General features: G+C 44.0%; 1 protein-coding gene across 5 annotated transcripts in view; it reads right to left on the reverse strand.

Annotated features, from left to right (window-relative positions):
- The window catches only part of GULP1 (GULP PTB domain containing engulfment adaptor 1), a 252,540-nt gene that overhangs the window by 128,274 nt on the left and 110,678 nt on the right, over positions 1–13,588 (reverse strand). For all 5 annotated transcript variants that reach the window (XM_064158063.1, XM_064158055.1, XM_064158039.1 and 2 more), the window contains one exon: positions 5,418–5,506. In XM_064158063.1, coding sequence (XP_064014133.1) covers positions 5,418–5,445 — 28 coding nt within the window. In that variant the 5' untranslated portion in view covers positions 5,446–5,506. The remainder of the gene's footprint in view (positions 1–5,417; positions 5,507–13,588) is intronic.

Below are 13,588 nucleotides of genomic sequence, written 5' to 3' on the forward strand. Positions count from 1 at the left end.
ACGGTTTAGGTTGGAAGGGACCTCAAAAACCATCCAGTTCCAATCCCCCACCACAGGCAGGAATACCTACCACACAAACAGGTTGCTCAAGGCTTCATCCAACCTGGCATTGAACACTTCCAGGGAGGGAGCAGCCACAACCTCCCTGATCAACCTGTGCCAGTGTCTCACCACCCTCACTGGAAAGAACTTCTTCCTAAAATCCAGTTTAAATCTCCACTCTGCCAGTTCAAACCCATTACTCACCATCCTGTCACTACAAGATCTTGTCGATATTCCATCTCCAGCCCTCCTGTAGGACCCCTTCAGATACTGGAAGGCCACTATAAGGTCTCCTCAAAGCCTTCTCTTCTCCAGACTGAAGAGCCACAACTCTCATAGCCTGTCCTCATAGCAGAGCTGCTCCAGCCCTTCAAGCATCTTGGTGGCCTCGTCTGGACTGGCTCCAACACTTCCATGTGTTGGGGACTCCAGAACTGCACACAGTACTGCAGGTGGGGGCTCAGGAGAGCAGAGTAAAAGATGAGAATCCCCTCCCTTGCCCTGCTGGCCACACTGCTCATGCTGCAGCCCAGCACATAGTTGCTGTCTGGGTTGTACTCACTGACAGCTCATATTAAGCTTTTCATCAACCCAGACCCCCAGAGCCTTTTCCTCAGGGCTGCTCTCAGCCATTCGCCACCCAGCCTGTATCTGTGCCTGGGATTGTGCTGACCCAGATGCAGGACCTTACACTTGGCCTTGTTGAATGTCATGAGGTTGGCCTGGACCCACCTCTCCAGTCTGTCCAGGTCCCTCTGGATGGATCCCTGCCCTCTAGCAAGTCGATTGTACCACACAGCTTGGTGTCATCTGCAGACTTCTTTAGGGTGAATGATATCTGCAGTACAAAATTCTGATGCAAAATGAAGTACTGCTAATATCACAAATGGGTATCTGCACTCTGAAGAGCACTGCCCTGATTTAAGACAAGCCTCCTGTTCCCAACTGCAGAGACTCTTCAAATGCAGAAGATTCCTGTCACATATCTTATCTACAATGAACCTTTTCTTTAAAACTAGGTTAGTTAATTTTAGTTAATTTAGAGAAGAGCTCACTGTTCTCTTCTAAGGACTCACATTTCCCTTGCAACCCTTTTGGGAAAGCACAGGTTGCTATCCAGCCTCTGACAGTGCTTTTCTTCTTGCTTTACCTACCAATGCCTGCCTATAATGAAATTATTGCCTGAACACTCAGGAGGAATATTTTGGTGCTTGGATCAGGTAAGAAGTACTCTGCAAGTACTGCAGAGTCTACACCATCTCAGTCATCAGCTTACCTAGTTCAAGAAGATAAAGAACTATGGCACTAACCACTTTCTTCTCCATGTGCAGTATATTAAAAGGTTAGTATAGATTAGAGGACACTTACTCTCATAAATCTGCACAACTCAGATAATCTTTGGCTATTATGGAATACTACTTCCATCCTGTGTATCTGAGACTGTAGCTCCAAGTTAACTGACTGATGCAAACTTGTAATTAGCGCAGATGCTACCAGCACAGCCAGCAGGAGGCTAATCTCGAACCACTGCTAAGGAAGTCATGGCACTAAGATAGTTAATTCCTCAAAATGTCCACACACTTGTGAAGAGAAAAAAAACCACAAATAACCCCACCAAATACAGGCTGGGGTCGGAGTGGCTGGAGAGCAGCCAGACAGAGAGGGATCTGGGGGTGCTGATTGATACCCACCTGAACATGAGCCAGCAGTGTGCCCAGGTGGCCAAGAGAGCCAGTGGCATCCTGGCCTGCATCAGGAATGGTGTGGTCAGCAGGAGCAGGGAGGTCATTCTACCCCTGTACTCTGCACTGGTCAGACCACATCTCGAGTACTGCGTTCAGTTCTGGGCCCCCCAGTTTAGGAAGGACACTGAGATGCTCGAGCGTGTCCAGAGAAGGGCGACGAGGCTGGTGAGAGGCCTTGAGCACAGCCCTACGAGGAGAGGCTGAGGGAGCTGGGGTTGTTTAGCCTGGAGAAGAGGAGGCTCAGGGGTGACCTTATTGCTGTCTACAACTACCTGAAGGGTGGTTGTGGCCAGGGGGAGGTTGCTCTCTTCTCTCAGGTGGCCAGCACCAGAACAAGAGGACACAGCCTCAGGCTGCGCCAGGGGAAATTTCGCCTGGAGGTGAGGAGAAAGTTCTTCACTGAGAGAGTCATTGGGCACTGGAATGGGCTGCCTGGGGAGGTGGTGGAGTCATCGTCCCTGGGGCAGTTCAAGGCAAGGTTGGATGTGGCACTTGGTGCCATGGTCTAGCCTTGGGCACTGTGGTAAAGGGTTGGACTTGATGATCTGTGAGGTCTCTTCCAACCTTGGTGATACTGTGATACACGGGCATGGTAATTGTTGTATCTCTGAGGTCTGGGAAATATAATAAAAGAAGGTCAGCAATTGAACCTGTTTGAACCTGTTCTTAAATGCAGTTATGAGACATGAATGCTGACACTGCCAAGCTTTTCTGAGCTTCCACTGACATGAAAAATATGCAATTTTCACTCAGTCTTGACAACTGCTTAACTGAAATTTGCATTTTTCCTAGGATACAAGAAACACTGTATGTGTATTGCTCTGAGTAAAATCAACTGATGACAGTACTTAATTCTTCTGGTTGCTTGAGTTCTGAATTGCTTTTATGAATCCACAATAACCTCATTTCATTGTACCTGACAGCTACCTTTTTCAAGATCTTTTTGTTCAGCTAAAGAGAACAGCACACACAACCAATGAAACAACAATGCAAATTCACGGAAATGCCAAGAATTTAGGTGAAGTCAGCAAAGATTTTCTTATGAAGATGTGAAAACAGAAAAGGAATGAATCCAGACTCTGTAAATAATCCCAGAGAATACAACTTCACCATGTGACCATAAAGGCAACATGCAGACACTAGCAAGAACAAGGATGATGAAGGGACTGGAGCACTGCCTGATGAGGAAAGGCTGAGAGCCCTGGGGCTGTTCAATCTGGACAGGAGAAGCCTGAGAGGAGATCTAATAGAGGTCTATAAATATCTGAAGGCTGGAGGTTAAGAAGGAAGGGACAGAGAAAGCCTCTGCTCACCTGTGCCCTGGGATAAGACAAGGGGCAAGGGATGGAAACTACAACACGGAAAGGTCCACCTCACCATGTGGAAGAACTTCTTCACTACACAGGTCCCGAAGCACTTGAACAGGCTTCCCAGAGAGGCTGTAGAATCTCCTTTCAAGCTCTGTCTGGTTGTGCTCCTGTGCGACCTGAGCTAGATTCTATGGTCCTGCTCTGACGGGGGAGGTTGGACTGGAAGATCTCCAGAGATGCCTTCCAACCTCTAACATCCTGTGATCCCGTGAACTTGAGAAAGAGTATTTCAGCACTTTGCATGCAAGTTAAAACATGAAGGAAATATGACATTAAACACAACCTGTCTGTTTCTGAAACTTCATCTGAAGTTATTTTTGTTAATTTAAAGGGAAAAAAGGTTACCTAGACAAAACAGTACCTCGAGCTTCTTTCCCAGCTGTGATAAATCAATCCACAACTAAAGAATACTGAAGTGGTCTCTTGAATTACTTGGAAGAAGCTAGGCAACACTTATTAAGTAGCTGGTAGGTACCTACCACTTGGCAGAAGTGCTTCAGATTCGCGGTGCTTAAGAAGAGCATGGGCTATGAATTTTAGTTTATTCCTCAGCATCCATCATGCTGCTGGAGCATCCAATGACCTTTCATCTGGTTCTGTAGCCTTTGACAGTAAATCTACCTTCCTTTTAGGATCAAGCTACACTCATTGATAATCTGGACTACTTAGGCTACCCTGGCTTTAACATTTAAATGTACAAATGTAACAACTAAGTGTACAAATACAACAATTAAATGTACAAATACAAGGATGCAGTGACACTATCATTTTGTGCTGGTATAAGGTGTGGCAGACTGCTTTTACTTTCACCCTTGATACCAAAGCAAGAACTCAGATTGCATAAATAAAACCTTTACACATATTCCAATTGTGTTTACACCCAATTAAAGCAGAGGATAGAGCTCAGTGTCTATCACAGTTCAGGATCTTTCAAAGAAAACAAAAAAAATTCAGGTCCTAGGCCTGTTGAGTATTTTCAAGGTTATAAATGAATTGGAAAAAGAGCACAGCAGCTGTCAGCAGTAGAAGCTGCATATATAGTGCTTCATCCAAAAACTTATAATCATAAAGAGACCTTGAAAAGAGAATAAAGCAATCCAGAAGAGGAATATATATAACTGTGTATTTAGAGGTTTGATAACCTTTTGGAAAGTATTCTATTGCAGACTGCTACAAATTCAGAACGGCTTCGTAAAGCCAGGAGTTATTTTGTTGCATGAGATATTTCAAGTGCATTAAACATGGTTTTCTAAAACAGCTTCTCTAAGAATAAGAGTCCACACATATAAATGCATACATACTGAAGTCACTAACTCTAGATATTCTAAAACCCTCCAGCATATCCTTTGGTGTGTGAAGGGATAAAAAAGGCAAGGGTGTACATTTTACATATATATCACTATCTATCCATGGATATAACAGATATAATATATATAAACATATATATTATCTATCAAATATATATATTTTATATACATATATTACTATATTTTAATACATGTACACACACATACAGAGACATTTCCCTCAACAAACACTATGAAATTCACAGAATCACAGAATGTCAGGGGCTAGAAGTGACCTCAAAAGCTCATCTAGTCCAACCCCCCTGCAGAGCAGGATCACCTATACCAGATCACACACAGGAATGCATCCAGGCAGGTCTTGAATATCTCCAGAGAGGGAGACTCTACAACCGCCCTGGGCAGCCTGTTCCAGTCTTCTGTGACACTCACAGAGAAAAAATTTCTCCTTGTGTTTCCATGGAGCTTCATATGCCTCAACTTCCAGCCATTGCCCCTTGTCCTGTCATTGGGCATTACCCAGCAGAGCCTGGCTCCATCCTCCTGGCACTCACCCTTTGCATCTTTATCAACATTGCTGAAGTCACCCCTCAGTCCCCTCTTCTCCAAGCAGCACAGCCCCAGGTCCCTCAGGCTCTCCTTGCAAGAGAGATGCTCCATTCCTTTCATCATCTTTGCAGCTCTGTGCTGGACTCTCTCAAGCAGTTCTATGTCCTTCTTGAACCAGAGTGTCCACAACTGGACACAGTAATTAAACCTCTGCCTTACAATCTAGAAAGCTCTATAACCATTAACAACAAACGCTTTGCTCTGTACATCTTACAGAAGGCTTCCCATTTCTACCTCGTTTATCAGGTGTGACTATTCATAACTAGGTCCTTGTATAATTCTTGCTATTTTAAAGAACCTATAGAAAATATTTATGTCTCATATGGAACTCAAAGTAAATTACTTACCTTTCTTCCTGCTAAAAGCACGATTCATGGTGAAAAATCTATTCAGTCAACAATGTTTCTAGATCTGGTTTATTTTCCCTCACTTGAACCTGCAGAACAATACACATAAGAAAAAATCCATCATTATATTAGAAGACAGCTCATAATCTTCATATTCAAGACAATGCAAGTGATTTTAAGAAGTAAGAAATAAAAGAGAGCTGTGCTTTGCTGAGGAAGAAGTGGCAGCATTGGGAAGATACATCTTTGAATGCCCAGTGGCATACAGAAAGGCATTTCAAAGCTCTCCATGAAGCTCTTCTCAGTGAGACTTCAGACACACACAGCAGGTGTCATTATATGGACACATGATGGCAAATACTACACACAAATATGCTGGGAAAAAAGCTTCAAAATGAATGCTGACTACAAAACTCCATCAAAACATTCAGTTCACATTTGCACTGGCCTGTTTTCTGTCATTTGGGCTGTCAGATTATTTCAAGCTACGCTTTCATCTCCATGTAGGCTTGACATTGTGGCAAAAGGAATCACAATACAAAGATTCCACTTCACTCTTGGATTCAATACTGAAAAAAACGCCTTCTATTAGTGAAACTATCTCCCTGCTCTGATTATAGCACATTATACAAGCATTTCTATTTTTTTCTTCACTTGAATTATCTCTTAAAACACTCTTAAGTTAACATCAACTTTTATTCACAGTTTTGAGAATTTTAGCCTTCATCAACTATTTATAGGAAAAAAACCCAACCAAACAAAAAACCCAAAAACCCAATCCCCAACAGATCTGTTCAAAGCCAACCTATTTTGTAGTACATTCTCCTTTTTCAACCATGTGCAAAGACATTTCCACCATTCCTTTCCATTCTGTTCAGACCTTCCAGCCAAAAGCCACACTACTGGCAGTTCTCTGGTGTCAAAGCAGGCCAGCCAAAGGTAAAAAAGGAGAAAAAATTAGAAATAAAAATCGAAGCAACTGGTATCAGACTATCACAGAATCACAGAATGTTAGGGGCTGGATGGGACCTCAAAAGCTCATCCAGTCCAAGCCCCCTGCCAGACCACGGTCACCTAGACCGGATCACACAGGAACACATCCTGGCAGCTCTTGAATACCTCCAAAGAGGGAGAATCCACAACCTCCCTGGCAGCCTGTTCCAGTCTTTTGTCACCCTCACTGTGAAAAAAAATCTTCTTCATATTTCCATGGAGCTTCTTATGCCTCAGCTTCTACCCATTGCCCCTTGTCCTGCCATTGGGCATCACTCAGTAGAGCCTGGCTCCATCCTTCTTGCACTCACTCTTTACGTTTTTATAAACACTGATGAGGTCACCTCTCAGTCTCCTCCTCTCCAAGTTAAAGTGCCCCAGCTCACTCAGGTTCTCCTCCTAAGGAAGATGTTCCACTACCTTCAGTATTTTTGTGGCCCTGCATTGGACTGTCAAGCAGTTCCCTCAGGTCCTTCTTGAACTGAGTGGCACAGAACTGGACACAGAACTGCAGATGCAGCCTTACCAATGCAGAGTACAGGGGGAGGAGAATCTCCCTCGACCTACTAACCACAGCCCTTCTAATCCACCCCAGAATGGCATTGGCCTTCTTGGCCATCAGAGCACATTGCTGGCTCATGGGCAATCTTCCATACACAAGGATCTCCAGGTACTTTTCCTCTTTACTGCTCTCCAACAAGTCAGTCCCCAACATATACCGATTCCTGGGGTTGTTCTTTTCCAGGTGCAAGACTCTACGCTTGCCCTGGTTAAATTTGACTCCATTTCTCCCTGCCCAGCTATGAAGCCTGTCCAAGCTTCACTGAATGGCAGTACAGCCTTCCAGTGTGGCAGTCTTTCCACCCAGTTTGGTGCCATCAGCAAACTTGCTGACAGCGCTCTCTGTGCCCTCATCCAGGTCATTAATGAATATATTGAACAGAACTGGTACCAGTACTGACCCCTGGGAGACTTCACTAGCTACAGGCCTTCAACTAGACTCCATTGACCACAACTCTTTGGATTTCTCCCTTCAATCAGGTCCTAATCCACCTCACTACCTCATCCTCCACACCACACTGCCTCAGTTTAGCTGCAAGGATGCTGTTTAGCTGCAAGATAAACCACATCCACATCATCTATCCACCTGGTTATGTCCTCATTGAAGGCTATCAGGTTGGTCAAACACTGGAGTTTTACCAAGGGGCTGACTTCCCGTTGGTAAAAACACATTGGCTGCTCCTAATGACTCTCTTGTCCTTGATAAGCCTAAGGACAACATCAAGGATAAGTTGCTCCATTACCTTTCCAGGGATGGAGGTGAGGCTGGCAGGCCCATGTTTACCTGGGTCCTCCTTCTTACTCTTTTTGAAGATTAGAGTTAAAATATGACCTTTTCTTTGAAAAAAACCGAAAGTTGGGCCAGCGTTTCAAATGTGAACATCAAGATGACTGACAAACTCATTTAACATACTTCATGCACGTGATGACTTTGTGGTGCACATCTCTGTTTTTCAAGTAATTAAGTTCAATATCAAAGCAATTCTATTGGTTATTTCTGTGTAGATAGTTGATATTTTTCAGATTAGAACACGTGGATAATCACAGCTAAAACACACTTCCATGTTCTTTTCAAACAATCCCTGGAACAGGCTGCCTGGAGCAGTGTTAGAATACCCATCCCTGGAGGGATTTCAAAGACATGTAGATGTGGTGCTGAAGGACATGGTTTAGTGGTAACTTGGCTTAACGTTTGGACTTGATGACCTTAAGCATCTCTTTGAGGTCTCTATGACCTCATTTTCCATACAATCCTGTGAGTGAGAAGGAATAATCCCTGTTTACCTAAGCCACAGCACAGTACCCTAAAAGAGCAAACAATCAACATTTGCTCTTTGAAGTACATGTACCAGATGGGTTTTGGTTTACAGATTTTACTGAATAATTGAAAAGGGAGGATAGAATGAAATAAACCAAGGTAGCAAGATGTATCAAAATCACTCCAAGGGAATTATAAAATCAAGGCCCACCAGCCTCCTTTCACTATCACAGAACCACAGAAACCTCCAGGTTGGCAGAGAGGCTCAGGATCACCAAGCCAAACCTATAACCCTGTTCTGCAAGATTCACCTTAAACCATACCCCCAAGCACCACATCCAAATGACCCTTACACACATCTAGGGTGGGTGACTCCACCACCTCCCTGGGCAGCTCATTCCAGTGCCTGACCACTCTCTCAGTGAAATTTCTTTTTCCTAATGTCCAATCTCAACCTACCCAGTCTCAGCTTGAGGCCATTGCCCCTTGTTCTGTCTGTGAGAAGAGACCAGCAGCAGCCTCACCAGAATGTCCCTTCAGATAGCTGTAGACAGCAAGGAGACCTCCCCTCTTCTTTCTATCATTAGCACCACCTGGAAAGTTGTGGATATAGAGGCCAGCCAAGCCAACAAACACCCTAATGGCTCTGAAGTCCTAGGGATGATCTCAGCAGTAGCACTGAACCAGGCAATGGCATTACTGGGGTAATTCCAGTAAGTAATAGCTCACCTGGTAGGGAGTTTCACTTAAAGCTGCCAATACCTGCATAGTTCTCTTCACAGAGAGAACAGTTCAGGACTTACAACAGCGTAAATGATGACAATTCAGTGTAAATGAAGAAGCAAGCAGTGAAGAGCATTAGAATTTCAAATTTTCAGGCAACTGATGTGTTTAGCTTAGAGGACTACTTTATATAGGGAACACAGCCAGCCTGTTATAAAGACTCAGGATCTATAAGCAATGGCAGAACTTTGTTCAGGATGTTCATCTTGTCAATGAAGAAAACATTTCTTAGTAGGACAGAGTTTTGCTTTCCCCTCTTTAATACCTCTGACAGCTTTCTGGTACATCAGTAGACTAATCCCTGGGCAACCTGTTCCAGGGTCTCACCATGCTCTCGGTGAAGAACATCTTCCTAACATCCAGTCTGAATCTACCCATTTTTGGCTTTGCTTCATTCCCCCCAGTCCTATCACTACCTGACACCCTAAGAAGTCCCTCCCCAGCTTTCTTGTAGCCCCCTTATGATACTGGAAGGCCACAATAAGGTCACCTCAGTGCCTTCTCCTCTCCAGATTGAATAGCCCCAACTCCCTCAGTCTCTCCTCAAAGCAGAGCAGCTCCAGCCCTCTGATCATTCTTGTGGCCCTTCTCTGGACACCTTCCAGCACATCCATATCCCTCTTATAACAGAGGCTCCAGAACTGGACGCAGTGCTGCAGGTGGGGTCTCAGCAGTGCAGAACAGAGGAGGAGGATCACCTACCTCACCCTACCGGCCACACTTCTCTTGCTGCAGCCCAGGCTCTGGTGGCTTTCTGGGTTGCAAGAGCACACCGATGGCTCATATTGAGCTTCCCACTCATCCGCACCCCCAAGCCCCTCTCTTCAGGGCTGCTCTCAATCCAATCACTGCCCAGCCTGTACTGGTGCTTGGGATTGCCTCGGCCCAGATGCAGGACCTTGCACTTGGTTTTGTTGAACTTCACAAGGTTGGCTTTGGCTAACCTCTCTAGTCTTTCCTCACAGAAGAGATGTTCAAGTCCTGCAATCATCCCCAGCTGTGGTGGGTTAGGAACCTTCCTTCCCTCGCTATTGAAATTTACCAGACCACCTCAGACAGCCAGGAAGTAAAATGATCTATATTTACAGCAGAGCAATTTTTACAAGCATATATATACAATATAGTCACAAGTATTTACAATTATAGACTAGGTAAAAATAACACAGAAACTCTCTCCTGGACAAATAAAGCTGCCCAGAAGAGCTCAAAGCTACCCTCTCTTTCTCCTTCTGCTTTCCCAGACAGGCAAACAGAATCAACCAGCAAAGCTTACATTGTTAGCTGTTAGTGAAGAGATTACTGTGGAGTGAAATAGAAGTGAATAAGAGCAGCACTGCAGACCAGAATGGGACAAATTGTTTACTTTTTGGCTTTTTATCCCTCTCAGCAGACCAATGAATGCTATAGATTTCATCATCATTTTCTTTTTACAACCATTGATCTAATTTCTCTCAGTGAAACACTCCCGTTAGCCTCAAACCAGCACAACAGCTCCCTGTTGGATTCTCTCCAGGAGATTCCTTGAATCATGTCTCTATTGAATTGGGGAGCCCAAAACTGGATGCAGTGAAATCACTTGTTTAGAGAGGATAAAGCTGTTTTGACTATCAGAGGTATTAGGGATCAGGAAAGCAGAGCAAACCATTTCATGACTCATCACTTAGGAAGACACACCTACGTAAAAAATGTTTCTGTATTTTATTCCTAGGAGTTTCCTTCAGCTCTCTCCAGAAACCAAACCTTACCAGGAAACAAAAACCTGCATGTGATTTCACAAAACGAGTTACTGGATCAAACAGGTATAACTATAAGGAAAGCAGGGTTAGATCAGGCTAATTGTTTTGGGGCAGAGAGAAAAAGGAGAGTGAAAGACAGGAAGGGCTTAGAAAATAATTTTCTTAAACTAAGAATAATAAAAATATAAATGACAGGCAATCATCTTGGGGGGAGGGGGGGAGAGAAGATACAACATTCTCAGCCTGAAAAACAGGAGCATGCCAAGCTGAATGTTTAAGCTGACAAATCAGACTTTAAACAGTAACAGAGGAAAGCAAACATCTTCATGCCCTTTTCCCTTTGTCTTCACTGTCATTAAACTCCAGCAAGGAGAAAACTACGAAATGGTTATGGGGTGCAACGAGACTCTTGGGTTTGGCGACTGAGGTGGAAAGATCTGAAGCTGAAATCATCTCCTCTGTAATTACCTTTTAACACTAACAACACATTGGTTGCTGTCTTCTGTGCTTTATGCAGCAAAGGAAACCAAACAAAGGAAGGGGAGTGGCAGGCTTCCAGGTTCCAGCAGAAGCAACTGCAGTCCTCCCCGGCTGCTGAAATAACACCAAAGGTTCCACAGACATCTTAAAATGCCTGTGGGCTCCTTTAGGAATGCTGTGTTCTGATTTGTTTTCTAAATTTAGAGCTGTCTCAGACAAGCCAAGAGAGGGAGTACTTTGGAAGGGGACAAAACAAATCACCAGTATAACTGGTCTCATTTGTCTTATTTTCCTCTTAAAAATGGGGTATTTCTCAGGATTTCCTTGGGGCTCCCCCTCCCTTCAAATGGCATAAGATGGAACTATTACCTGGTCTAAACAGGGTTTTCTTGGTATACCTCTTTTCATGATGCAAAGAATCCTTCCAAGAACACCTCCCTAAAATCCCCAACTTGCACCCATTCTCTGTCTAGAATAAAAGAAAAAGGGGGAGCCCAATCTGTCCCTTCCCTCTCAAACACACACAGCTTCCACACAAAGCCACACTTAGGATAAGAATCCCTGAAGATTAGACACTTACCCCTCTCAGATCTCAGCCTTTCAAGCATGCTGGGTAGCATTTCTTCAAGAATGAAGCACAAAATGCCTTCAACCTTGTTTTCAAAAGGGCCACAGCACACAGGAATGTGTGATTCACTGACTTGCAATGAAATTTGGGCTTATAATGTTACTTCTGAAGGTTAAGATGAGAAACTCTGGAATATGGCAACAGTTTAAAAATGCTTTTTCTGAATTAAGACAAAACCAGCAGGAAAATATTGTCCTGACAAGATATGTGACGTAATGAAGAGAAAAAAAGAGCTATACAAAACCAAACATCATCATGTCAAAACGTACCCCGTCCTCTTGTATGGTTTGATGTAACACCTCCTTATGACTTTACTGTTTCAGAGAAGAAAAAGATACTGACACATCAAAGAACAAAATTCAGTCTAGGCTTGATTAGGGCACTAGAACATCTCTCTTAGAAAGAAAATCTAGGAGACTTGGGGCTTTTTAGCCTGGAGAAGAGAAGACTGAGAGGAGGATCTTATAAATACTTATAAATACTTAAAGGGTGAGCATCAGGAGGATGGGGCCAGTCTTTTTTCAATGATGCCCAGTGATCAGACAAGAGGTAAGTGGCACAAACTTGAACAGAGGATATTCCATCCAAGCATGAGGAAGAACTTCTTTACTGTGCGGGTGTTAGAGCACTTGAATAGACTGTCCAGAGAAGTAATGGAGTCTCCATTCCTGGAGGCATTCAAAAACCCACCTAGACACCATCTTGGGCAACCTGCTCTGGGTAAACCTTCTTTAGCAGAGGGGTTGAACTGGAACGCTCTCTAGAGATCCCTTCCATGCCCTAACATTGTGTGACCTGAGCCTTCACTCACATGCAGCTTTTCCTAATGTTCACAGGAAACAAGCAGAGTTACATTCAAGGTTATGTAAATGTGTCCTCTAAGTTCTTAACTGATGGTGGAATCAGGAATACAGGAATGAAAACAACAGCATTTAAACTGAATGTAGTGCCACGAAATCTAGCAGGAAAAATACCTCTCCAAGATCCACAAAACCAGCACAGCTCTACGGGCTTGACCAAAATTGAACACCTTTCTGTCGGCTGAAGTTCTTCGCCTCTGCTTGGGCTTTACAATTGCACAGAAGCGCAGAGTACAAAGGAGAACATCCAGTTACTGGCAAGCTGTAAAGTTCTATTAATCTCCACATTTTCAAAACCACTCCTTAGCCAGAATCAAGTGCCAGGCATACTTCTGGGGTGGAGGGAAGCCTGCAAGAAGTCCAGCACTAATTCTTGTAATTCTCCACTTACACAGTGGGGGTAGAGAACCTTGTCAAGAACTGCTGTTGTACCTAGTGCTCTCGTCTCCCTGCTACCAAAGTACACCTTCTTGTTGATCTTCTCTACAGAGCAAGGCTCAAACAAGAGCTCTGGTAGACTGTCAGTCTGCAGTGAGGGAGGCGTGAAAGTGAAGTGACCAAAAGGTGTCACAGGGGCTCACCAAGTGAGAGTGAAGACAGCAGCGGTCTGGCAAATTGCAGAACAGCTGTAAAGCACGTCCCTAAAACATGGCTCACCTTCCAAAACACTCTCCTGTGAAAGGGATAGGCTGGTACATATGCTAACCTGAAGGCTAAAAACATGTCTATAGTCTTGCAGTGATCACAGCCCCTCTTCTCCAAGCTGCTGAAACTAGCTGGAATGTACAGAACAATCAATCACTCATGCTCTGTTTTTCCTTCTCATTCAACCACTGCGACAAATGTTTCTCCCCCCACAGCAAGAACTCTTT

The sequence above is a fragment of the Pogoniulus pusillus genome, chromosome 2 (assembly GCF_015220805.1).
Source record: "Pogoniulus pusillus isolate bPogPus1 chromosome 2, bPogPus1.pri, whole genome shotgun sequence".
Lineage (NCBI taxonomy): Eukaryota > Metazoa > Chordata > Aves > Piciformes > Lybiidae > Pogoniulus > Pogoniulus pusillus.